The following is a 25,897-nucleotide window of genomic DNA, read 5'->3' on the forward strand; positions in this document are numbered from 1 at the left end:
TTACACAGCATACTGTATGTGAGCTTTAAAAAAAGGGGGGAAAAGCAGGGCTAAGGCAAAATATTATAGCACTTTTAGCAGGTTTATTTCGATGTGAGCTTTCATGGATCAAAATCTACTTCCTCGGACACGGTGTGCAAATACATGATCAGCATATTCTGTTTATTTTATTTTATTTTATTTGCCAAAAGATTAACCCAGACTAAATGGACTGCTTCTTTAGAAACTGCTATGGTGTGCCTTATGTATATGAGGACTGCTATTATTATTATTATTATTATTATTATTATTATTATTATTATTGTTGTTGTTGTTGTTGTTGTTGTTGTTGTTGTTGTTGTTGTTGTTGTTGTCATCGTCGTCATCATCATCATTATCATTATCATTATTACTACTACTACTACTATTACTATTACTATTATTACTATTACTACTACTACTACATTGCACTTATCTGTCAGCAATGCTAAGAAATTCAATTGTTTATTCTTATTATTCTTATTAAATAACCTGCATAATAGTGAATATACAATGGCAGAAATATCTGTCTTCTCCACTTTCATCCCAACAACAATCCTGCTTAGGTAGGTTAGGCAGAGCACAAAAGACAGGCTCACACTCACTGTGTAGGTTTCCTGGCTCACTGAGGACTAGAAGACAGATTTATAAGTCCTCATCCAATACTCTTGAACACTTCACTACATATTAGCATTCCTTCTTCAATTCCATGACAGAAGGGTGGAATAAATCTGGCACAAACCTAGGTACGAGGCCTTCTACTTTGGAAAGTCCCTTTGATAGAATGTGTTCTGCAGGGAAATGTGTTACTAAATTTGATGCCATAAATGCAGTGATAAGAAAAAGGGGCATTGAATCTATTAGTAAAGAAGACCCCATTTCACCCTTTTCTAGGAGCTCTCAAACTATGGGCTGCAGCTTATTTGCTTGTGAGATGGAGAAAGACAATGGAACTCTTTTTTATGTGTCAGTGCATATCTCTGCCTTTTTCCTGAACAACGTAGAGCAGTGATTCCCTACCTTGCATAAATCAGCTGTTCTTGGACTACAGTTCCCAGAAGTCTTCACCACCAGCTATGCTGGCTGAGTTTTCTGGGGGTTGCAGTCCAGGAACATCTGGATTACCCAAGGTTGGGAACCACCAGCACAGAACCATTATTTTCATCCCTTAGGCCTTCCAGATACCTTGGACCTCAACTCCCAGAAACCTTAGCCAGTATGGCCAGTGGGTAGGGGATATTGGTGCTTGAAGTCCACAGTGTCGGAAGGGTCAAAGGTTGAGAACTAGAATTCTAGATTGTTCAAAGAGAATGTAAAGATTGATTAACGGCTCAGGCATCCATGGCTGGCATGAGAAAATGGTTCAGTCTCAGATTGAGCTTCATTGTCAAATGCTTGCTGATCCCATTATATATCTGGCTGAAGAGCCAGAGGCTAAGAGTTCGATTCCCCCGCTCTGCCTCTTTGACAGGGGCTGGACCTGACGATCCATAGGGTCCCTTCCAGCTTTGCAGTTCTAAGATTATGACGATCGCTATATATTTTTCCCCACCTTCCTCAAGTAGGGAAAGCACAGAATGAAAACGAGCTGCGGGTGAAACTGACTAACTGTGCCACCGGTTTAGGCCAAAGGGAACGACTTATTTACCAAACGGCTCATTTATTGGATTGCTCATTTATTGACACACTCGTGCCTCTTTAGCCCACGGAAACCAAACATATATTCACTTACACCTAAAAGGCCGCCCATCCCCAGGTACGCTCAGGGGCACTCTTCTTGCATCAGGACCAGTCTGTCCCAGGGCTCAAAAGCCTTGGCTTTGAAATGAGTCTCTCTCTTTCTCTCTCTTTTTCAGCTCTGCTGAGCCTTCTCTCAAATTAAGTTCTTCCGTTGCTTATCACTGGGTTATCACTTGACCAGGTCAGCTGGCTAGGGCCGAGTGGGGTGGGGGAAAAGATAGATGGATAGAGAGAGAGAGAGAGATCAGGGACCCAGGCGTCCTACTACCGCCTGTACTGTGCTCTCTCTCTCGCTCTCTCTCCAGCTTCTTCCTTCCTTCCTGGCTGGCTGGCTGGCTGTGGAGGGCACCAGCCCCACTGCTTGCAACCGCCTCCCTCCACCAAATTGGGGAGAGGAAGGGGGGGCTCAGGAGACCCTTTTGCAGCAGGCAGAAGAAGGTGACTTAGCGCAGTCCAGAGAGCGCCAGGGAGGGAGGGGAGTCGCCTGCTTTGCTTTCTTCCCTTCTCCCTCCCTCCCTTCCCCTCCCTCCTTCCCGCTCCCCCCCTTCTTTTCCGGGAGGGGATCCAATATCCCGCCGACCCCCCCCCCTTTCTCCAGCCCATGACATCACCAGCACCCCCAAAGAGAGAGAGAGAGAGAGAGAGGGCTCTCCCAGCATGCAGCGCTGGCGGGCCCCGGAGACTTGGGGCTTCGTTGCCGGTGGAGACGCAGAGAAGGAGGAGGAGGAGGAGGAGGAGGAGGCGATGGTGGTGGAGGCGGGTGGCAGCCTGCAAGCCAAGCCTGCGAGCCAGCCTGCAAGCCTGCCGGAGCAACAGCAGCAAGCAGCAGCAAGCAAGCAAGCAGCTGGGGACCCTGGCAGGTGAGTGCAGGGCGCCTCTCTTGGGCCATTGAAGCTGGGCATCTTGCGGAGCGGGGGGGGGGACTCCCTATGCAAGCCCTCCCTCCTTCCTGCGCATTGCAAGGAGCCGGGGACATGTCCTTCGGGCACCCCCTCCCTCCCTCCCTCCCTCCCTCTCCATCCGCAGCAGCTCCTGCCCCGTCCTCCTCTTCCTCCCTAATCTCTTCCTCCTTCTCGCCTTTCTCCTGTCACCTTATCTGGAGACCCCCCCTCCCTCCCTCTCTCTTTCCATCTCCCCCCCCTCCCTCCCTCCCTTCCTTCCCGCTGGAAGTTCAGGGGCTTTTACTCCCCGGTAAGTGGCCGGTGGGGCGGACGCCGGGTCCCCTCCTTTCCCCGCAGCCTTCCCTTCCTTACCCCTTTCGGGTTCCCCCCCCTCTGCTCCTGTCATTGGGGCGCCGGGACCCATTTTTTAAAAAACCTTGATGCTTGCTCTCCGTTTGCAGATCCGCTTCCCCCCCCCCCCCCGTTCTTTCTCTTTCCACCCCACCCCCCAGCCTTTCTCGGTCTGCCAATCCTATTTCTGCATTGGCAGGAGGTGGGAACGGGGGGGGGGTGAGAAGAGAGGAGGTTGCTCCTGTTTTCTGTCCCGATTCCAATCCCAACGCGCCCCCCCCCGAACAAATTCTCTTTCCCCCCCCCTCCCTTGTCCTTCAGTTCCAGCCCTGCTTTTGCTTTCCCTCCCCAGGAACCTGACATCTTTTTTTTCTCTCTCTCTCGCCCTCCTCGTTCTCGCCCCCCCCTCCGCCTCTGTCTTTCTCAGGCTCTGCCCTTCCTCCAGCCCTATGGAGCCTGTGCAGGAAAGAACCAGCCGCCCCCATCATCCCCGAGTTTTGTGTGTGTGTGTGTGTGTGTGAACCTCTTAAGAAGGGCCAGCTCCCCCCTCCCCTGCAGGTGCAGCAACTCCTGGCTGGACAGCCAACCCCCCCCCCCCTTGCCCTCCTTCTTCTCTCCCTCCCTGCTTCCCCTACGGGGCCCCTTTTCCAGTCCAGCCTCTCCTTGCACTGCTGTGTATTTTCCTGTCCAAGAAGCCTGGAAAAGGGGGTGGGTGGGTGATGATGGTGGTGGTGGTGTCGGAGGAGGGGGTGCGGAGGCGAGAGCAAAGAAGAAGCAGATCGGAGGTCAAGTTCGGAAAGAGGGGAACCGGGGAGGAGGTGGAGGAGGAAGGGAAAGGAGGGATTTGGCTCTCCCCCCCTCCTACATCAAGAAGTGGGGGGGGATGAAAATGGGAGGGCAATAGAATGACAGTCCTTTCCCCCCCCCCACCACCACCCCTAGTTCTCTTCCCGCGTCTCTCTCCTGGCTCTCCCCTCTTGGTACACCTTGAAGACACATAGCCTTTGTCTGGATCTCTCCCCCCCCACACACACACACCCTCTTCCAAACAAGGCACACTTTGTGGGACCTGTAAATGGGGTGGCAAGGAAGTTTGTGGGGTTTGGGTTGGGGAGAGAGAGGATCTCGGCAGAGCCGCCCCCCTCCTCGTGGATCAGGTAGGTGAGCCAGGTGGGGTGGTCCTGGAGGTGGGTGGAGGCTCTAAGGAAGTGGAGGCCGTCTGTAGGGGAAAGGGGGGTCAGGACTCATTGCATTTGACTTGTGTTTTGTTTTGCTTTTAAAAAAAAATCATTGGACTATCTTGGCTGGACCCCCTTCGGCCGGGAAGGAGAGGTGCCTGGAAGCTTGACTCCTCTCCATGTTTACTCAGAAGTAGATCCCACTGTGTTGCTCGCTCCCAGGAAAATGTGTTTCTGGCAGATCTATTTTGGGCATTTTTTTCCCCCTTTAAGTGTTAAAAAAAATATTGGGGAGGGGGGGTTTTCTCCGATCACCCTGCACTCCCTGCCTGTATTGTGGTGGTGGTGGGGGCTTGTGTGTGCAAAATTGCAAGGCAGTGGGCTACTTGACTTGCCCCCCCCCCCTTTGGATCAAGGAGGAGAGAGGGGTTGTAAGGGGGCTTGAGCAACCAGGCTCATGGGTGCAAGGGGGGGCAGTTTTGTGGAGCGGGAGAGTACAGTACACTGGAAATCAGGCCTGTGAAAATTTTTTTACAGGCTGGGTGGAGAGGAATCTGATCATTCAGAGCGATTATGGATTATGCTCTGATTATGCCTTGGGTGTCCCGAATAAAGGTGTGGGATCCTGACCTTTCAGACCAACAGCAGCCCTGGGAGGGGAGTCAGCAGCAGACTCTCCCCCCCTCCCTTTTCTAGTCTCCCCGACTCTGCCTTTCCTCTGTCCCTGAATTCTGCCATTCCACTGCCCATATAATTTATTCATCCCAAGATGCACCTCTCTGCAGTGGCAGGCAGGAAAGGGGGAGGGGGGATGATAGGCTCCTCGCCCCCAGTCCCCCCCCGACTGTATATTTTGCTGCTCCGAGTCACCCCATCCCGTGGGGACCCCCTAAAATAGGACAGGTGGGATCCTGGCCCGTGATGTGTAGGGGAACTGGGAGCTAAGAAGGGGGGTGGAGGTGGGGGGAGAGAATGCAGCACGACAGTAGGAGGAGTCCACGAAAAGCAGCCGGGAAACCTTGGGGTTCACGCCGGGAAGAAGACAGGGTGAGGGTCTTTTCCAGTGGCTTCTTGCCTATATTTCCTGATTTTAGATTTGGGATTTGCAGGCGGGGTGAAATTGCCTTGTTACGTGGGAAGAGGAACAGGGTTTGGGGCAGGAAAGCATGCCTTTTTGGAGCTTATAGGAGAAGTGGCGCGGGTGATCTGTTGCAATCATTGGCCTCCGGGTCTTGGGTTGAGGGGATGGGATATAAGAATCTCAAAGTAGAGCAAAGGGGCATCTTAAAATTGTAAGCTCTGTTCCCCTCATCTTGAGATCTAGATATGCTTTTTCGATTTTGGCAAGATAGGAGTCATGTACGTGGCTCAGGAACCCAGCGGCATCTTTCTCCTCACCTGTGGTCCACCTCCCACCCATCAATCCAAGCTGACTTGGCTCCTGCTCTATTTTATTTTTTTTTAAATTATTATTATTTTAAGAGAAAAAAGAATGAGTGAGAAAGAAGGCTGCAGCACTCATGGGGTTAATGTCTAGCAGTCTCCTTGGTGGGGAAGGGCAGGTCTGGAATTAAAGGGTCAAGGGGGAGAGACCCAGCTGCAGCCTGTCTGTGAAGCCAGACAGGGTCAGAGGTCATGGGCGAGGTCAGGGGTCTCTCCCAGCCCAGGCAGCCTCCATTCATTGGTAGAGCTTTGCCAGAGCATAAATCAGTTTGCTTAGCAGGAGCATGGGGGCTAAGAGGAGGGAATTCGGGGGTGGAGGTGGGGGGTGGGTGGGTTTGCAACAATTTGATGGCGGTAGTTGGAGAATCTATTCCAAGCAGGGAATCCTCTGCCCATGCTCCTTATACAACGCTGCCTTTACCGTTCTCCATGCATGAAAATAGCACCCTCCTTCCCCTCTTCCCCTCTTCTCTGTACATAGAGACAAATCCATACACCACTCAGTCAGGCATAGCTGCGAATGCACCCTCTCCTGCGTATGGCCAGCCATCGACATCCCTGTGCCAAGCATGCATGCACCCTAGGGGGGGGAAAGTTAACAAGTGCTTGCGGCCACATCTGCAGTCCAAAGAAACAGATGCATATGTTCTTCATCAAAGGTGCCGGGGTGTCCGCGCATGCGCAATTGCATGCAAACGGCCTCTGCTGAGATGTTCCAGGGTGGGGCACCATCTTGGGAGTTGCGGGGGGGGACCGAGTCTTCTGGCTCCCTACTCTGGCATATATTGCACTGTCACCTCTGGACTGCATACTGTCTAAAGCAGCTGGGTTGTGTGTCCATATTTATCCTGCTGATGAACTACCATAAATTGTTATGTATTCGTGAATCTTGCTTTTATATATACAGAAGGATGCATATTATTCTTATATTCTTCGTAATGTAGTATTAGGTGCTTTCAAGATATTCTTGCACAAGTGTACCCTGTCCACCTGTATTGCTGTCACACCATTACCTCAATGCTAACACAAAGAAGATTTTGGGCTTCCACATTTCTTTTAACCAAAAACAGATGCCACCTTAAAACTCAGAGATCTTTGCTTGCTCTCTTAAGGTGAGGGTTGAACCCTTCCATCAAGGGGCAACCAACCCTTAATGTGGTGATAATCACTTCTGGGGAATTAAAATTGAGATCCTTGGAGTGTTCCTGCACTGGAAGTAATGAATGATGATTTGTTTGCATTAACCTCTGCTGCTCCAGACTATGAATCAGCAGACCAGTTTTAGATGGGAATGAGGATATATCTAGAATTCAGGATGTTCATCCTTTGAGAGTTAACTGAATATCTGTTTATGGATGATCTCTCGCAGACAGGGGGGAAAAAAGCAAGGTAATTGCTAAGGACAAGAGCTAAGGTGCAGCTAATTCTGGGGTTTTGTGTAGCAGTCACTCCATTTGTGTTAACTGCTTTTGAAAGGAAACAGACATGGTACATGTAATGGGGGTATAGATTGGGTCCCTTCCAGCTGTGCAGTTCTAAGATGCTGATGCTTGGGGAAACCTTTGAGGTACCCCTTTGTATTGAGAACCATCCTCATGGTTCCACCTTTGCTCCCCACCTCTTCAGCCCTGACCTACTTTCTTGACACCGGCATCAAGATGATCTCACGTGTTTTCTGTTTTCTGAGGTTGGGTGCTTTTTTTTTGGTGGTGCTTAAGGGTTGCCCGAAGTTTTGATTCCGCCCCCCTCCGTCTTTGACCATTGAAATTAGAAACGAAATGGAGAGGTGAGAATGAGGGAGAAGAATGGGAAGAGTTGGGGCTTTAGCATTCAGGGGCCACTCGCGAGCGTGGTTGGCCAACTCTGGGAGAAGATTTGTTATGACCAAATGTGGCAGGTTGCATGTTGGAGGAGCTCATGTCCACGTCTGGAAAGCAGGCAGGGCCAAGCAATCTTCTTGTGCATACAAGCGCGCATGCAGGCAGTCTCACACTGTATCTGTAGCCCCACCCCCACATACTTTCGCTCCCTGTGTTAGAGCCAGAATCCTCTTAATAATTTGACCTCCCGACCAGCCAGCTTTAAGGCAGTGTGTGTGTGTGTGTGTGCAGGGAGGGAATTGCAGCAGAACAGGCCAGATGGGGGAAGGGAGCTTATTGTGATCCCCACCTACCCTTTTCCTTTTCTCTTTATGTTCCTTCCCTTCCTTTCTCTCCCTTTTCCTTCATGGGTCTTCCAGCCGGGGTCTCTGCCCACATCCTCCTCTGCCCCTTTGCCTAGAGAGTGCCACATATCTCTCTAAATGTTGAAGGCACTCTCTCGGTTGTGGGTTGGTGGAGGAAAGTGGGTTTGTTACTGTCCGTCGGTGTGAATGGGGTCATGGCATAGAACTTGGGAGTGCCAGCTATGGCAGGATAGATGGCCCATGTGATGTGTGGTGTGTGCAGACATGAACATTGTCACATGCAAACCAAGGTAGGCACCTGGTGGCCAATTGCCTCCATTTCCCCGTCAATCCAGATGAATAGATGGCATAGGTGCCCACCGCAGTATTCCAGAGATTAGTCAACCAGCTCTTCATTTCAACTTTTTTTCTCCTAATGTAATGAGATCCACCTGTTGCAAGATAACCCTGTCCTTCACACCTTCCCATTCATCCATCTCTGCTACATTCATTCACCACCCTTTATGGGCTCTGATCTGTTTTTGCTTGTGATAGACAACTTCATGCCTAGCTGCATCTCCACCCACCCTCTCATCTGTCATTCGTAAACCTCACCGATCTAGGGATTCTCACTCAACCTTCTGTTCCTCCTCACCCCCCAAATCCTATCCCAGCACATTATCTGTACACATTATAATCTGCATGGACCCACATGTTTTATTGCAACACAGTTGCTTGTCATGCTGCCCCATTCTTACCTGTCTAGATAGGCCAGGTTTACATGAAGACTTGAAGACAGTATGAACCTTAGCACCAGGTAGCAAGTAGATTTTTAGAGTTTGGTGATGTAGCCAAAAAAATGTCTAAGGCTTACAAGCAGTAGATGGAGGGCATGCTTTCTTTATTTTTGCAGTAGGTGGCATATATTATCCCCATTTTTTCCATGTCACCTCTGTGTTCTGTAGGTTATGCACAGCTACCCAGTCCTTTTAGGAGTAATTTGTGTGTGCCCAGGGTGAAATACTGTATATTGTATGCATCTCAGGCTAGCAGCTCTACTTGCCACTATGTCTGTCATGTTCACTTTCTCAGAAGAAGACAGAACTGGGCTGGGCTGGAATGTGGCTTTGGGCAAAGGGAGGTGAAGGAAGTGTTCTCAATGTAGAGGAAATGGATTTCATATCTCAGAAATATTGATATGGCATTGTGTTACTGAGACAAAGGGAAATACCCATCCATCTTCTTCCCAGTAAGGGTCTTCACATAAGGCCTCCCAGACCGAGCAAAAATATTATACCAGGTTTGCCAGGCTGGGCAGGGCTCCCAGATTATGATTTTTCTCCATGCAGAGATGGCAGAAAAGAAAGTGATGCCATTTGGTTGCCCAGCTAGTCTATTTAAAGGGCTAGGCCCGTTCATGGAGAGTGTCATGAAAGTCTGACCTGATCCTGGTCTTCCCCAACTTCTTGACCATCAGAGATCTGTTCGATGTCAACACTCATCACCCCCAACCACCCGCTACCCACATTTCCTGAGTTTTTTGTCCATGCCAGCTGTTGTGGAGATCATAGCAGGACATTATAGGGATACTAGGGTGCTTCTACATAGAAAACATTTTGTGTGTGTTTTTTTTAAAAATTGGATGTTCCGGCTGTCACACCTTCCTCTGAGAAAGAAAAAAATAGAGGAACTGGTTGAGTGAAAGTGCATAGGCAGGGCATATCTTAATATGATAAATGACTTAGAACAACTATTCTATCGCACCCTTCTTCTTCCATATGGAGGGATAACAGGGGGATTCAGATTTGTGTTAATGGCTATAAGCATGGAACCAGGTGGCATAGTAGTTGTCTGAGATTAACACCAGCTATAAGGATGCGCTCGGTCGGGTGCATATGGTTTGTCTGCCAGTTCCCAGAAGGGGAGTGGTGGGAACAGCCCGCAGAGCCGCCTTCAATGTCTGAACAGGCAGGCAAAGCTCCAACCTGCATGCAATTGCAAATGACTGTGTTTAGTTATGGGAGTGGGGGGTTATCTAATAGCCCATGAATAGGGGATCCCCTTCAGGAAGTGTGCTGGGGCCATATGTTTATATGGGGAAAACTTGAGTTTTCCTGATTGAGAGGCCTTTGGCATATTTTCCACTGCCAGGCCAAATAAAGGGTCAGGGCTTCAGGACAAAGCCATGTATTCTAACCCAAGTCTGTCCTTCCTCACCAGCAAATGAGTTTTCTACTCCAGACCTGCAGCTGAATCACAGGCATCAAAAGTGCAGAACCCAGCTGTGTGGCTGATTCTAGGGGACAACTAAGATGGGGTATGTGGCTTGGTATCTGTACTTTTTTTAAAGCCAGCCCACTCTGGAAGCAAGGTACCATGAGTGATAAATTAGGAATATACCCGTATTTTTCGCTCCATAAGACACACCTTTCCATAAGATGCACCATTTTTTTAGGAGAAGAAAACAGGAAAATATAATCTCTTTTCTTCGCTCCATAAGACGCACAGACTTTCCACCCCCCCCTGTTTTGTGGGGGAAAAGTGTGTCTTATGGTGCGAAAAATACGGTAGGTTGTCTAAAAAAGTATGATGTCACTCTGTTCTAGTTAGGCAGACTGGTTCAAGATGACTGGAGTGGAGTTGGGCCAGAAAGCAGCCTATTTCTTAGCGGGGTCCCTTTATGGTGGTGCCATTTTGCCCAGACTGCTCAGTGTTGCATCAGCTACCTTGTTTGTAGAATGTCTAATTGTTTAATTCCTAGTATCTTCAGATAGGCTGGGGGGGGCAGTGCAGTGGAGTGGTGGAATAGGACTCAGGTAACCGGGGTTCAAATCCCTGCTCAGACATGGAATCTCACTGGGGGAGTGGAACTGATAAAACCATTGTTTAATTGTCTCATATCCTTCGAAACCTTACTAGGGTCACTAGAAGTCAGATGCAACTCAACAGCACATAACATTAACCCAGCTGTCCCAGTCTAAGACAACGGAAGGCTGTCAGATGTGAGATATAAGGATCAATGGTGTCCATCAGTATCCATTACTTCTTATTTCCCTGTCCTTGTTGTGTTTGATCAGCTCCTGGAAGGTGGAGGAGGAGGAAGCTGGGTGGGAAGGGTGGTGATGGTAGGGGATGGTGGTGCTCGACAGGTTGCGTCAAAATGGTCTTTTTGACTCTGGTGACAACAAAGGTAATCAAGCTGGAGGGCGGGGGAATGGTGATGTGGACAAGATTTGTGTATGCATTAGGTACAGAGTCATAAATCCTATTAGGGATGAAATTGAAGGATTTCTCATTGTTATGGACTCGGCATGCAGAGATGTTGTGTTTTCTGTGGGATGACTGTTGGGTTGGCCTCCTGGTTTCTTGGCCCACTCTTATTTTGCGTCTTTAACTGGCCCTCATTGTCTGCTGCCTGGCTTTATTGTGTGACCTCTTAGCTTTTGGACTTTTTGAGTGACAATGAGCTTAAGGTTCTGAAATTCCTGAGTCTCACGTAGTCGTCTCGGCGGTACGGCACACTTTTTGTGTGTGTCCACCTCTTGTGGGGTTTGAGCTGTGAACATTTTTGCCCTGCACCTGCTTTGCTATTTTCTCTTTGTCGTATCATTTCCTCCCCTTCTTTTTCCCTGCATTTTGCATCTGGATCGAGATGCGTATGTTTTTGTTTCGTTTTTTTTTTACCTGTGTTGCATTCATTTGGTATTGTAATTTATCGACTGCTGTGTATTAGCCGGTGACGGGTGATGTATGTGGCTGCCGCTTCGTTCTTTGTCTGCCTCCGTGTGGGTTGTGTGCTAATATGCATCCCTGCAAATCACAGCACGGAGAAGCTCAACGGCACCTTGGTCCGCCTGCGTCTTTGCTGTGCATGTGCGATTTGAACCTCACTCTCCTCTGTGTGTGTTTTGTGTGTGTGTGTGTGGCTGTAACGTGTGTATCAGGTGTTAGACTGGTTCTCCGGGGACTTTGCCCCAACCCCACCCGCCCAGTAGTGTCTGTGTCTCAGCCTTTTTCTCCCCCTCCCCAAGATCCCCCTTCAGGGGTCAGGGAGTGCCAGCGAGACAGTCTGCCGTCATGGCAACGAGGCCTAACACAGGCTTCAGCCTGACAGTTTTGCTCCCCCTTAACCCTTCCGGACCCAGCCGTTGCTAGCCCCCCTCCCCAAATCCTGTGCGGGGTCTGAGTTTTCTTTTTCTAACAACTTTGCTTAAAGCCCTTCCATCTTGCTTAGAATCCACCTTTTTAAAAAAATTTTTAAAGGAAACTAATTCTGCCAGGATGCTTCAGTCCCTTGGGACCGTTTTTCATAGCTTTATAACATCCTTTCATCCTTATTACCAGTCTCTTGACATGAATATCACCCTATTCCGCCCTAAAACTTTTCCTACTTTTTTTTGTATCTTAAGCACAACCTATTTGTGGGATAGTTTAGTCTATGAGTGCAATTCTACTTTGTTTCTTTTTGTTGTTGTTGTAAAGTAGCAATTCGCTAGATGAGTGGTGTATAAATTGAATACAGTACTAAATAAATAAATAAATAGTTTCCATTTCTCAACATGTTATTTCAACTGAAGCAGAAAGTCAAAACAAAAGAAAAAAAACATCCTAGATATTTTAGCTAAGAGTTTTTTTCCCCAAAGACTGGGGTTATTCATTTGTAAACACACCTATTTTTTCACTATATTGCAACTATCAGTGGCACCTGTACCTCTTAAGAGTGCTGGATTTTAATTTTTAAGTTCTTGTTCTGATAATTTTGCTGTTATATACAGCCATTTAAAATTATCAAAATCCCATTGGACTTGTGTCGTGTAATGGAAAACATGGATTTTTAAATCTAATTTTTTTTTAATGTTAAGAAGAGAATGAAATAATTATTTTCAGGGCATAATATATTGAGAGTTAGGCTAACAAACATAGCAGAAAAATAGCTTCTGTTCTGTCCTCAACATAAATCTCAGGTAATTTTTTTTTAAAATGTACCTATTTTTACCCTTAACAAATGTTGGGATGTCATGTGGAAGCTACGGATTGGCAATAAACAGCAGCTGCCGAATGCTGAAAGGGCTGTCCTCCCTAGGAGAGAATAGGTGATGAAGGAAAAGAAAGCTGTTGTCTCCTTTTAAGCCAAAGTATTGCACACAAGAACTGACAAGTTGGCCTAGCGCACTTCTCAATGGTGGGCTCGTGAAAGTCTCTTGCAAATATATGTTCAGAGTCCTGTAGCCTTGTGACCTGAGAAGCTGCGTTCTGTCTACTTCTCATCCTGACTTAAAATTACAGACGCTCTAATGCTCAAAGAGGAAGCATTCTCTTTATACCCCTGCACCATTTTTGCCTGTGAATGTGTTCACATATTAAGTTTCTATCGCGCCTGTCCATCAAAACTGGTGTTTAAGATAGCTTAACAATAATAAAATACAAGTAAGTGTTCATATTAAGCACACAAACAGCATGAAAAGCACAGCAGTAAAAAACAAAAAGTCAACATGCTAAAACCTCTTCACCCAAGAAACCAAATCCAATGCCAAAGTTTTATCTATCTAAATAAGAACTATTTTTCTTTTCCTATCACTCCTTTGTCCTTTTCTGCTTCCCCTCTTCCCTTTCTTTTATCAGAGAGCTGAATTAGTCGCATATTGGGGTCCCCTTGCCATCTTCATTCCCGCCATTCCGGCTTTCTGTTCTATGTTTTTGCCTTCCTGCCCTCCTCTCCTACTGGGTTGTGTCAGGTTTAGGCATCTGGCTATGGACACAGAGGTTGGGAGTTTGAATCCCCACTGGGCCTCCTTGACAGGAGCTGGACGTGATGATCCATAGGGCCCCTTTCAATTCTGAGATGATGACGATGATTTATAACTGTGTGAACCACACAAAATAAGGACAAGGGTTTCATGCAAACCTTGGTTTACAAGTTGCTTGTGGCTGGACTAGGCCATTTGGGGGTGACCTCCACCCTCTCAGCCATCCAGAGATCTTCCAAAGTACCCCACCCTTACTATACCCAGGCATGTTGTCCTACTTGTCAAGTGCCATTGTGTTAAGAACAATACTGGTGTACCAGTATAAACTGGCAAAAGAACTACGCCTGGTTTTTCCAAGCAGAATACTGTACAGATCCTGAAAGAGTTTCAACGGCTACCTATTTCTTTCCAAGCTCTCTTAAAGATAAGAAATTGTGCTTATCTTCAAAGCCCTAAAGTGTGCAGTAGCTTGTGGACTGGGACAGGTGGGCACCTCACCCTCCATTCCAAAATTTCATGCTGCCCTCACTTAAACTGCAGGAGACCTAAATTTCTCTCTCTGTATCTGATCATCAGGGAGGTACCACGGTTACCCCAAATTGGGAATAATCTCCTCATGAGGTCTGACTGGTACCAAACACTGCAGTGATTTTAGGCCAGGGGTCTCAAACATGAGGCCCGGGGGCCATTTGCGGCCCGCCGGATGATAGTTTGTGGCCCCCGACTTGCCTGCCCACGCGTCCTCTGCTGTCAAGAGCACCTATGGGGCCCCCACCCCGTTCTGTTTAATTTCGCAGGTACCGGTGGGGGCTTTTCTCCTTTGGCAAGGAGAATTCTGTGAGAGTTTTTTTTAAATTCTATGTCTTGCCCTCCTCCCCACCCCGCTAGGCGGTTGCCAGTGCTCCCTCCCTTCTCCGCTTCTTCATCATGCTGCGGCTGGTGATGATGGTGATAATGAAGAAGGAGCTGGAGGGGGTCGTGGCTGGCGACGAGGGCTTGCACGCCCATCCTCCTTCTCCTCCTCGGAGCCCCAACCGGACTAAGGGAACTCCTGGGCGGTTTCCTCGGGCTCTTGCTCCGCTTGGCGGAAAATCTGATGCAGCCCAGCCTCACTCAGATTCTGCCTCCAGCGGCCCCCAGGTAAAGTGAGTTTGAGACCCCTGTTTTAGGCTTAGATCAAATCCTGTTTCTTTGTTGAGGCATTTAAAGATACAGTAATTAGCTTTGGATTGGCTCCTTTTCCATGTCTTGTTGTCCTTATCTGGAGTTCTTCTTCTCCTTATTCTTTTATTATTTTCATTATAGTTGCTATCTCTATGGTTGAAGGAGGTGAGGAGAATGTTGTGAACAAGCAAATAAGCAAATGATACAGTTCTTCTCAGGTGCTGTCTAGTGGGTATCTGAGAGCAAAGCCGGGTCAGGAACTTTCAGAGAATGTGGGACACAAGAGAGCCATTCATTTGCTGGTCATCCAGGCCAGGAGAGCCATTCATTTGCTGGTCAGTTCTCTTTCTCTACAGTAGAGGAGTGGAAAATCTGCAGCCTACAGGCAAGATACAGGCCAGAGAGCTTCTTTCAAAACCTTGGCCTGATGCCTTTACCCCAAAACTTTGATTTTGGTCTCATCAGCTCCTGGTTTGCAGCCACTGGCAGGTTTCCACCAAAGAGTCCCATCCCTGTTGTAACATCTCTGATGCTTTTCCAAGAGCAGACATGCTTCCAGTTTCAGAGTGCAGAGATGTTCAACTTGCTCTTTCTGTGCATAGAAGTGGGCCTGATAGCAACCTAATAGAAAAAGCTGGTCACCCGGCTATGTGTACAAACGAAGGAAAGGGAAGTGGGACAGAGAATTGCAAGTTTCCAAGATGTGTTTTTTAAGCTGGTTCTGGTTTGGTATGGAAGCTTCAGTGTGCCAGGTCTTTCAGGTTTGCGTGCATATATATATGTGTGTGGGGGGGGTGGCAGAAGGTTGCAAACGAAGCAAGAATAAAAATGAAGGATATACAGTGTGTGGATCACAAATCAATGACGCCATGTTGAGAGAGCTTTGCCTCTTTGTCCTTTTTAATTTGAATGCCCCATTATCTCCTTGCCAATATTTGAGTTCTTAAGGTTTTCACAGCTCCATGTACTTTTGGACACAATTCAAACATCCAATTCTCTCAGAAAGATTCACAACATCTAGCTAGGTCAGCACAATGCATTTTTCTGTGTCTCGTTACTTCGCCAATTGACATTCAAAATGGGGACCCATCTTTCATCCCAGTCAATTACACTAGATCCATTTTTTGCCTTATGTATCAATCACTCTTTTCTATTTCTCTTGTCCACTTCTTCCTTCTCTCTCCTACGGCTTCCATCTTTATACTTGCTTTCCCTTTCCTTTTCCAAACAATTAGCTTTTTTTTAAAAAGGCAGGAAAATACAATGGTTTTGTCTCTGATGTAACCTGTTTGAGGTTTGCATGTGACCTGGCCCCAGTCTGAAAGTCAATGACCAGTACACCACTATTTCTAGCAAAATTGGTTGAAGTAGTGATTTCCAAATTCAGCCTACAATCCTAAATTCACTTCCTAGAGAATAAGCCACATTGATTTGGATCTACATGCTTCTGAGTAAATGATTGTACTGCATATTGTGGGAAATGGCAACTCCTAGCAGTCAACCTGCTGGACCTTCTGCCTTCCATCATCCAAGGATGTATATAAAAAGTTTAGAACAGAAATGGGGAGTCTGTGATCCTCCAGGCACAGTTTCATTACAATTCACGTCATCTCGGCACTGACCACACTGGGGGGAAAAAATGGGAGTCCGGAGTCTAATAGCATAATAAAATTGGTAAGGGAGAGGCGGAAGTTCTCCACCGTTAGCTTATTGATCTAGCTGGCAGAAGAGGGAAGAATGTCACCTAGCAGATTCTCACTGAAGCAGATGGTCATAGCGGTATATTAAGAGATGCAAAACCCAGATTTTTAAACGGAGGGTAGAAGGTGGGTGGGATAGCTCCTGTAACAAAGAATTCACTCCTACCAGATGTGATGAGGTCCTCTGGTTTCTGCAGCCTTTCTGCAAGGATTGGGATGGAGGATTTATGGGAGACATATGTGCGTGTTTCTATTCGCTGTGTTCGCTTCACAGAGCTTCCATGTTCAGAAGAAGTATATCTCTGAGTAACAAATGTTGGGATTAAACAACAAAGGGCAGCCATTGCCGCATGCCTGCTGGCAGAAATCCCAGAGGCTTCTGTCTGGTCATAGTTGGAAACAGAATATGGGATTAAATGGAGCTTTGTCTGCTCCGGGAAAGGGGGGACATTGCTCAGTGAAAGAGTATCTGCTTTGCATGCTAAACTCACAGCATTTCAACTTAAAGGGGTCAGGTAGTAGGTGATGGGAAAATCTTCTGCCGAAGTCCTGAAATGCTCCTTTTTGCCAGTCACAGCAGAGAGTACTGGGCAAAATGGTCTAAACTGGGTCAAAACTTCCTATGTGCTAATGAAATTCGGTGGTATGGGGGAATTTTGTCAATTCAAAAAGGAAATGCACCTGTTTGAAGCAGAAACACAAGCATTCTTCCTCCTTCCCGTTACTAGAATCAGAATTTGGACAGACTGGGAAAGTGAATTATTTTGACTACAGAATTTCCCTGCATAGAACAATTAGAATGGTGAGTGGAGGATTCTGGGAGTTGTAGTCCCAGAAGGTAACTTCCCAAACTCTCGTTCATGCTTCTGTGGATTCAGGGCAGTTGCGTTATTTAATTTTTTTGTTTTGCTTTGTTGGGGTTCCTCCCACCCCCAACCTACGAGTTTTGATCGAAGCATAAGAGGTATCTGTAATAACAGATGGATTGCTGTTGCATATTAGTTTTTGTGTTTTTTTAGCATAACTGGATTCGTTCTTTTGTTGAGCTTGAGGTATATTTGAGCAACATGCTTGATTACCAAAAATCTGAATTTTCTCATCTCTGCATTCCCACACCAGCCCACATTACTGCATAGATGATGAAAATAGCTATGGGACCATCCTGTCTCTACACTCAGATTTCCCTTGTTAATACAGGAATGCCCTGATGGAAAAAAAATCTGCCATGTCCATTTACACTTATAATAAGGTAAGCAGAGCTGGAAGGGACCCTACGGATCATCGGGTCTAGCTCCTGTCAAGGAGGCACAGTGCAGAATTGAACTCCTAACCTCTGGCCCTACAGCCAGATACTTACCACTGAGCTATCCAATAGTTCCCATATTGAGAACTGCACAGTCTAACCCATCTGTGAGTGATGGTGTAGCAGATGTGCCTTTTTGGGGGCCCAGAGTATTTTTAAATTTATTTTCATATTTTACAAAACACATATATGCACATGGATTCTACAATGGGGGTAAATTAGCCTCTGAATCGAATTAGTGACCATAGTTTGGCCAGAGGTTTAACTTTTTTCCAGCAGAGAAGGTTAACTTGATGATTTTTAGTTTAGTTTATGTTATCTCTAGTTTCTGGCTCAGTTTCGTTGCCCAAATCACTTGAATTTTTCTCCTAAGGCATTAGCTATTGCCTGTGGACGATCTGCCTGTAACGTCAGGTAAAATCATGTTCTCCTACATTGCACGGATCAAACTATGACATAACTAATTCTCATATCTAAGATCTGGCCCTGACTATCAAGGCCACCCATTACGTTTTTTTTTTAGGTTCTTGTGGGGTTATTAATAGGCTCTGTTTACATGGCCGGCACCAACAAGTTGTCCATTAATTTTGAAGCCTTAAGACAGTAGCCAAAATCTGATTCACTATGCCTGCAACCCCGTAGTAAACCTCAGCAGAAAGTTGCCACAGGTTAACTGTTCTGCTTTGATCCAAATTTAGAGCAATTAGCCATTAAGATTTCTACAGATTGCGTTACACCAGCATAAAAACATTGAAAGGTTCTAGCCAATATTTTATTCTTACAGGCAGACTGGGGGGAAAAATCTCATTGTCTGGCAAGACTTTTCTCGATCATCCCCGAGTTAAGGACACACAACAATGGGCTTATGTTACAGGAAGCCAGATTTTGGTTGAATATCAGGAAAAACTTCCTGACTGTTAGAGTAGTACGACAGTGGAACCAATTAACTTGAGAGGTGATGAGTGCTCCAACACTGGAGGCATTCAAGAGAAAGCCAGCCACCTGGCAGATCTGCTTTGATTTGCATTCCTGCATTGAGCTGGGGGATAGACTTAATGGCCTTAGAGGCCCCTTCCAACTTCACTATTCTATGATTCCTCAGTGGCAAAATATATGGCAGCCCCTACAAGTGTGTGAAATGTTAGGATTTTCAGCACATGATACCTTCAGGATCCATAGGTATGGATGTTTGTGCAGTGAAAAGATTTTTCCAACACACATAAATGCATTTGTTACGTTGAGAGAGACTTGAACCAGGGTGGCAATTCTAGGAGCTCTGAGTAATAATATCCGAATATGGCATCCATTGAAGAAGAAAATAAGATAGTAACTCTGATCAGGTCCCTCTCAAAAAAAAAAGAAGAAGAAGAGGGCCTGATGGACAGGGGCAGTGGGTACAGGAATCTCAGAAGCCAGTGCCCCCCATGCAAGTTCTAATTGACTCATAGTTCCTTGCTGACCCTCTGATGAGGTGAAGTAGAACAAGTTATACAAATACATGGAAATCCCCCTTCCACAGTAAGGCAAGTGTATGCCAGTAGATACTTAACGGTATATTACATGTATTGTTTTGTTTTATGCCATCAACTCACGCCTCACTTGTAGCAATCCCTAACAGGATTTCCAAGGGATTTGATGTATTTAGGGAAGGGTATTACCATTGTCCTCCTGCCAACCTAGCAGTTTGAAAGCATGCAAATGCAAGTAGATAAATAGGGACCACCTCAGTGGGAAGGTAACAGTGTTCCGTGCTTAAGTCGCACTGGCCACGTGACCACGAAAACTGTCTACAGACAAACGCTGGCTCTGTGGCCTTGAAAAGGGGGATGAGCACTGCCCCCTAGAGTCGGACACGACTGGACTAAATGTCAAGGGGGACTTTTACCTATTACCATTGCTGCCGTCACCCCAGTGAGCCTCCATGGCCAAGCAGAGATTCAGATCTTGGTTTCCTTTGTTCTCTTGTCTATTACTACACCACACCGGCTGTCACTTTTTTACAGAGTTTACACAAAGCAGCACAAACTCGGGGCACGTTGGCGATGAAAGCATGAGCGAAATGTTGTCACCAAAGTTGATACAGTTCACTCAATTATTTCAGAGAATCCAGACCACGATCCTCTTAGGCCGTTACACTTCTCAATCTCTCTCTCTCTCTCTCTCTGGCTGTGTTTTTGTTTTTTAAAGTGCTTGTGGGTGGCAATCTTTCCCAACTGGAAATGGATGTGGCATGGCGATGATGCTGTTGGTTTGCCCTTAGCTTTCCGCTTTGATGTTGTGTTATTACTACCTTTCTGTTCCTATTATTACCTTTAGGCTCCCTCTTGTTGTTATCTCTTCAGCAGCTTGCATTTGGTGTCTTTGAAATGCATAAGTGTCGATACTGGTATGTGCAGAAGCTCAGCAAGAATCTGCATGCATGCAGCGCAATTTTGCATAATCAGTGAAGTTGGGTAAAGTGTGTTTGTTCTTGAAACAAAAGCAGACACAAAGGAGAGTGTTTTTGTTCATGTCTTGGAGTAAAAACAAAACACAAACAGGATGAGTGTTGGGACTTCTAGTTTGCAGGATACATCTACCAATAACAGGCTCTGTAAACATGTGTTGCAGGAGGTTAGTAGAAATAGCTGGAATGTGGAACCACAATTACAATTGTTTTAAAAAAGGACTGTAATGTTGCAAAGCCCTTGGCACAGGTAGATGTTCCTGCAGATTAAGAGAAACCATAATAGGCTACATTTGGGGACCTTCTCAATTTCCTTCTTAGTGAAGGTTTCCATCCATTGAGGGAAAACTGTCAGAAAGGATTTCAACACTGAGCTAAGCCCATTGTTTTCAATAACAACCATTGCAACAAAATTTCCTTGTTATTTGTAGGCTTAAACATTCTAAACTTATAATGGCAAGCTGGGCATCCTACAGAACTCAAATACAGTACAAAACCTCTTGCCAGCGTATACTTAAGTGAACCAATGTTCATGGATGTGGTCTGGAGAGGGTGTTGCCTTTGATGAACATTTTTTGCATAAGATGACCTTGAGGTCCTTGTTAGGTTTGTGACTCAGTTGCCCTGCAGATTGGTGAGCAGCCCGACGGCTGTTTAATGGAAGCCAGTGGAACCTACAGCCACCGGAACGATATGAGAAGAACTGCGCACTGCAACACTCAGATCTCCGCAGAAAGAGGTTATCTCTCAAGTAGGAATGTAGACAATCAAGCTGTGCAGCTCTGAAAAGTTTTGGCATCACAAGGAATTCAGCATGGGCTTGCATGGCAACAGACAATTTTGGGGAAATGAAGCATGACCCATCATGGCCTGGAAAACATTCTAAGCCAGACAAAAACTTCCCTTGTAATACATTCTGCGAGGATTCAGAGACATCACAAAAGTGTCAGTTCAAGTTTTCATGCTGCCGTGTCTGTTGGAGTGCTCTGGTCATGCTAAACCCAGTGCCACAAAATCATTTCTGAAATGAAATTCGTGGGATATGGCAGAATCCAGAGCTGATACGGAAAGAACACTTTTCTCTGTTGCACCTCCATCCACACCCAGAAAGAAAGTGTCAAAAGTGTTTGTTTACTTGTTGACAGCCTTTATAAACCACCCTACCGATGGTCCCCATGAATTGGATTGCTGCATTAGCCGGACTGCAGGATGGGGTGAGACCCCTTTCATTCAGCACAAACACAAACCCAGTACCTTCTGTTTGCATATACTGTAAAGGGAAGAGAAATCCTTTTAGGTTATTATTTCCTGCAGAAATATCTCTCTCACCTGAAAATGTCCAGTCTCAAGATCCATGCTAGGTTGATGCTTTCCTTATTCCACGATTCAGAGCAATGGCTTTCAAGCATTTCCCTCTGAGATTTCCCAGTCTGTGAGTTTCATAAGCTTTGGCTTGAAATAATAATGGTTTTTTTTTTTTTTTTTTTGCAGCAAAACAAATCATCATAATTTTTGGTTCAGAATAAGTTTCAATGATTATAGAATAATCTACTGTGTTAAATAGCCTTATTCACACCTGCTCATATCCCTGCTCTCTATTTGCATGGGTTCCCCCCCCCCAAAAAAATAATAATCAGTTCACAGCCTTAGCTGAGCTGCTTTGGAAAGACGTTACCTCTAAATAAGTGTGACAGTGCCTTTATTAGACAAACCAAAATGTCATAAAATGGACGAACCAGCTTTTGGGCTTCCCAAATGCTCCCATCAGTCTGTACCTGTGACTAAAGTCAGATTCCATAGCTTTCACATTTTGAGACTCTTTGTCTTCCACCTGCTTTGCTTATTGTCCAGTCTGATGAGGAGTGGGCGAATTTTGTGGATCCAGCGGCCAGTCTTCTGCCTACAGAAGACACACACACAAGAGATACAAACTGTATGTGGCTAGAGGTTTTCCGTATTATTTATTATTTTAATTATTTGCTTAAAATATTTTATTCACCGCCTTCCTCCTTTAAAAGGACCCAAGGCAGTTTGCATCATTAAAAGACAATATTTAAAGCTAAAAATAGGTACACGAATAATAAAAAGAATCAAGCAAATGCCACTCTAAGATATATTTAAACCAAAGCAACACATTCAAGGCAGTGAGGCACAACCATCCATTTAAAATCTCACTCATGTCGCCAGTCGATGAGGGAAAGCTTGCCTGAAGAGATAGGTATTCAGCTTGGCCTCCTGTGGGAGGTAGGTCCAAAATCTGGGAGCAGAGACAGAGAAGGCCCTCTCCTGTGTTCCCACCAAACACACCTGTGAAGGTGGTGGGACAGAGAGCAAGGCCTCTACTGATGATCTTAACACCAAGGTGGGCTCATAAAGGGAGACAAGGTCGTTGAGATAGCTTGGATCCAAGCTGTTTTTAGGACTTTATAGGTTAAAACCAGCACTTTGAATTGTGTCCAGAGATGGATTGGCAGTCAGTGGAGCTGCTGTAACAGATATTTTGAGGGTGTAAAATGGAGTAGGAGTTAGCTGATAAATTGCCATGCCTGCAAGCTTCTAGAAGTACCGTTCACCCTTTATTTTCAACCAGAAAAGGATGAGAGCTGGGAGAGGCATAAAAATAGCCTTCCGAGCTACTTCTGACCCTAAGACTACACTTGGTTCAACCCTGAGTTATACTTAGGATTAGAGATGAGCACGACTTAAATCGTGTCTGTTGGTATGAAGATCTCTCCCCCACATCACGGACAGCTGCCCCACTCAAGCTTCTGCGGGCCATCCAGGTCGCCCTCTGTTGCCAGGTGCCCAGTCTGGGAAGGATTTCAAGCTTCCTTTCCCTGCCTCCTCAGTCAGCCTACCATTCAGTGGCTGCGCAGGGAGAATCCCCTCCCCGCTTCCACGTCTGAGTGTTCAGCTGCTGGAGGAGGCGGGGAAGGGAGCCCAAGTTCCTTCCTAGACTTTGCAGCCAGCAGCAGATGATGACCCAGGTAGGACACGGATACAGCCGTCCAAGAAATAGGGGAAGAAAACATGCAGCATCTATGTATCTTTGTACAAAGAGGCATGACTGAAGTCGTTCCGGTCTCTACGGATTTTGCCAGTTGAGTTCTCGTTTCAGTTGGTAAGATTTCCCCAGGAGACATTTCTGTTGGGTTGGGCTCCGTGAATATACTAACATCTGAGGCAGGATGCTAGAAAAACAAATATTTCAAATTCTAGTACTGTAGTTTCTATGGACGGAAAAGAGCAGATACGGATTAAATGGTTTTCAATGCATTCCTATGGGAAATGCAGATTCAACATAAGAACTTTTCAGCTTGAGAACCACCTTCCAATACGGATTAAGTTCTTAAGTAGAGACCCCACTGTATTGAATATTTTAATATCCAGCAGGCTGGGCTGGGGAATAAACATAACCAGAGCTTTCCCCACCCCTGCCCTATAGCAGCGCTATTCCCTCCTGAGGGAAGCGAGAGGGGTTTTATTCCTCTTGAGCTCCTGCTGGATAGCCAGAACTAGAAATGGGCAAAAAACTCCATTTCGGCGATTCTTGCAAGTTTGGCCAATGGCCGAACAGGTGTTTGGTGTTTTGCCATCTCTTCTCCTCCAGAAGGTTTCCACTCAGAGGCAGTGCCTGGAGGAGGTGGGACAGGGAAGCTGAGGCACTGCTTCCCAGTGGGTGCCCACTGGGGGGACTGGCAAACTGTGGAACACCTGTTTGGCCATTTGCAGTACCACCGAACTGGCAGTTCACGCCCATCTCTAGCCAGAACCTAAAGTAATGGATGCAGGAACTTGAAATATTTTTCTGGGGTCATGCTTCTCATGAGATCATCTTCACTTTGGCGTTTGAAACGAGCTTTTAAATCTGTTTTACTGTGAATTGCTTTTGAGGCCCTTTTGTGGCCAGGAGAGGGCATGAATTAATGTTAGTAATAAATAAATAAAGAAGCAAACCAATAAATACCTTGGAAACTAGGCATTTGGGGCTGTTCCTCGGTTAGAATGTGGAGTCAGTGATTTTGTGTCCGTTCCCCCGTCCTGCCAATTTTGAGAAGCTATCCTTGCTGTTCTCTTAGAGGAAACAGTATATCAGGGTGTGGGGATATAGAGTTTTCTGGCAAAGCGAGGCCTATTTCCAAGCCAGATTTTGACTTCCTAATGTAATTAGGTCCACATAGTGTATGTGGAAAGCCTTGTTCACAGAATCTCTCCCTGCACTTTTTTGAGGTGAAAGAACTATGCCGTCTGGGCCTTTGTTCAGACAGAGGTTGATCAGGAGCGCCCGTGTCTGGGCCAACATGCGGATACTTTTGCCATAAATTCCATATTAATGTTGTTTCCAATAAATATCTTTGATACTATCACTTTCATATGGAATTATCACCCTTTCCCTATGTGCCAGCGGAACTTTCATCTCCTGTTGAGAAAAAAAAAAAACCACCACAGCAACTGTCCCACATTGAGGTTAATGCCCATACATTCTTTCATTCTTGGCATGTGGATCCCTTTTAATCACACTAAGATGGTGGTTTCCAAGCTTGGTTCTCCAGATACCTTCACCACTAGCTGTGCTGGCCAGGATTTCAGGGAGTTGTGGTCCAAGAACCTCTGGAAATCCAAGGTTGGGAACCAATGCACTAAGATACATGCAGCTATAGGACAGATAAGGTACTCAGAGATCCTTTCACCAGAAGAAAATTGTGCCACATACCCAGCCTAGGTTGAGGCAGAGACAAGAAAAATACACTGCTTCCCACACGTCTTCCTGGGCAGAATTTCTACCACCTTGTTCATTTTCATGGACATTGCTCCCCTCTCACACCTATCCACTGATAGTTTTCTTACTAATGAGTACCAAAATTGTACCTTTTTGTAGGAATGGTGCTAAGAGTAGAAATTTTTTGAAGGACATGTTTCAACTATGGAAATACAGTGGCGCCTCGCTAGACAGTTACCTCGCATGACAGTTTTTTCGCTAGACATTGGCTTTTTGCAATTGCTATAGCGATTCGCAAAACAGTGATTCCTATGGGGGAATTTCACTGGACAATGTTTGGTCCCTGCTTCGCAAACCGATTTTCGCTAGACGACGATTTTGGCAGCTCCCTCCACGCTCACAAAACAGGTGTTTTTGGGACCTAAGCTTCGCAAGACAGATTTAAACAGCTGATTGGCGGTTCGCAAAGCGGCTTTCCTACGGCCGATCTTTGCTAGAAAACGACGATTCTTCCCCATAACGCATTAAACAGGTTTCAATGCATTCCAATGGGGAAATGCTTTTCGCTAGACAATGATTTCGCTAAACAGCGATTTCAGTGGAACGAATTATCATCGTATAGCGAGGCACCACTGTACTGGTTTTATATCACTTTGAACTTTTATGTTGGGACTCAAACTATTAGTTCGTTTAGTCCACAGGAGAAGATGAAGTTTATGCAAACTCGGAGGTCTTTCTTCACCTGGGCAACTAGGGTCCTTTTAAACTGGTGGTCCCGACAGTGAAGTAACCGCTGGGTAGCTCTGTGTTGTGAAGGCAAGAGGAGAAGGGGACGACAGAGGATGAGATGGTTGGACAGTGTCATTGAAGCTACCAAAATGAATTTGACCCAACTCCGGGAGGCAGTGGAAGACAGGAGGGCCTGGCGTGCTCTGGTCCATGGGGGTCACGAAGAGTCAGACACGACTAAACAACAACAACAAAGCTCAGTGTTTGGTTGAGAGTTTGATTCCCCACTGTGCCTCCCTGAGAGGGGCTGGAC

The 25,897-nt window shown here is 46.2% G+C and overlaps 1 protein-coding gene across 1 annotated transcript in view; it reads left to right on the plus strand.

Moving 5' to 3' along the window:
- The first annotated feature begins 531 nt into the window (after positions 1 to 531).
- Positions 532 to 25,897, plus strand: part of LOC144584249 (uncharacterized) — a 44,085-nt gene continuing 18,719 nt past the window's right edge. The window contains exons 1-2 of the mRNA XM_078379977.1: positions 532 to 584; positions 2,471 to 2,618. Coding sequence (XP_078236103.1) covers positions 532 to 584; positions 2,471 to 2,618 — 201 coding nt within the window. The remainder of the gene's footprint in view (positions 585 to 2,470; positions 2,619 to 25,897) is intronic.

Source organism: Pogona vitticeps, chromosome 9 (assembly GCF_051106095.1).
Source record: "Pogona vitticeps strain Pit_001003342236 chromosome 9, PviZW2.1, whole genome shotgun sequence".
Taxonomy (NCBI): domain Eukaryota; kingdom Metazoa; phylum Chordata; class Lepidosauria; order Squamata; family Agamidae; genus Pogona; species Pogona vitticeps.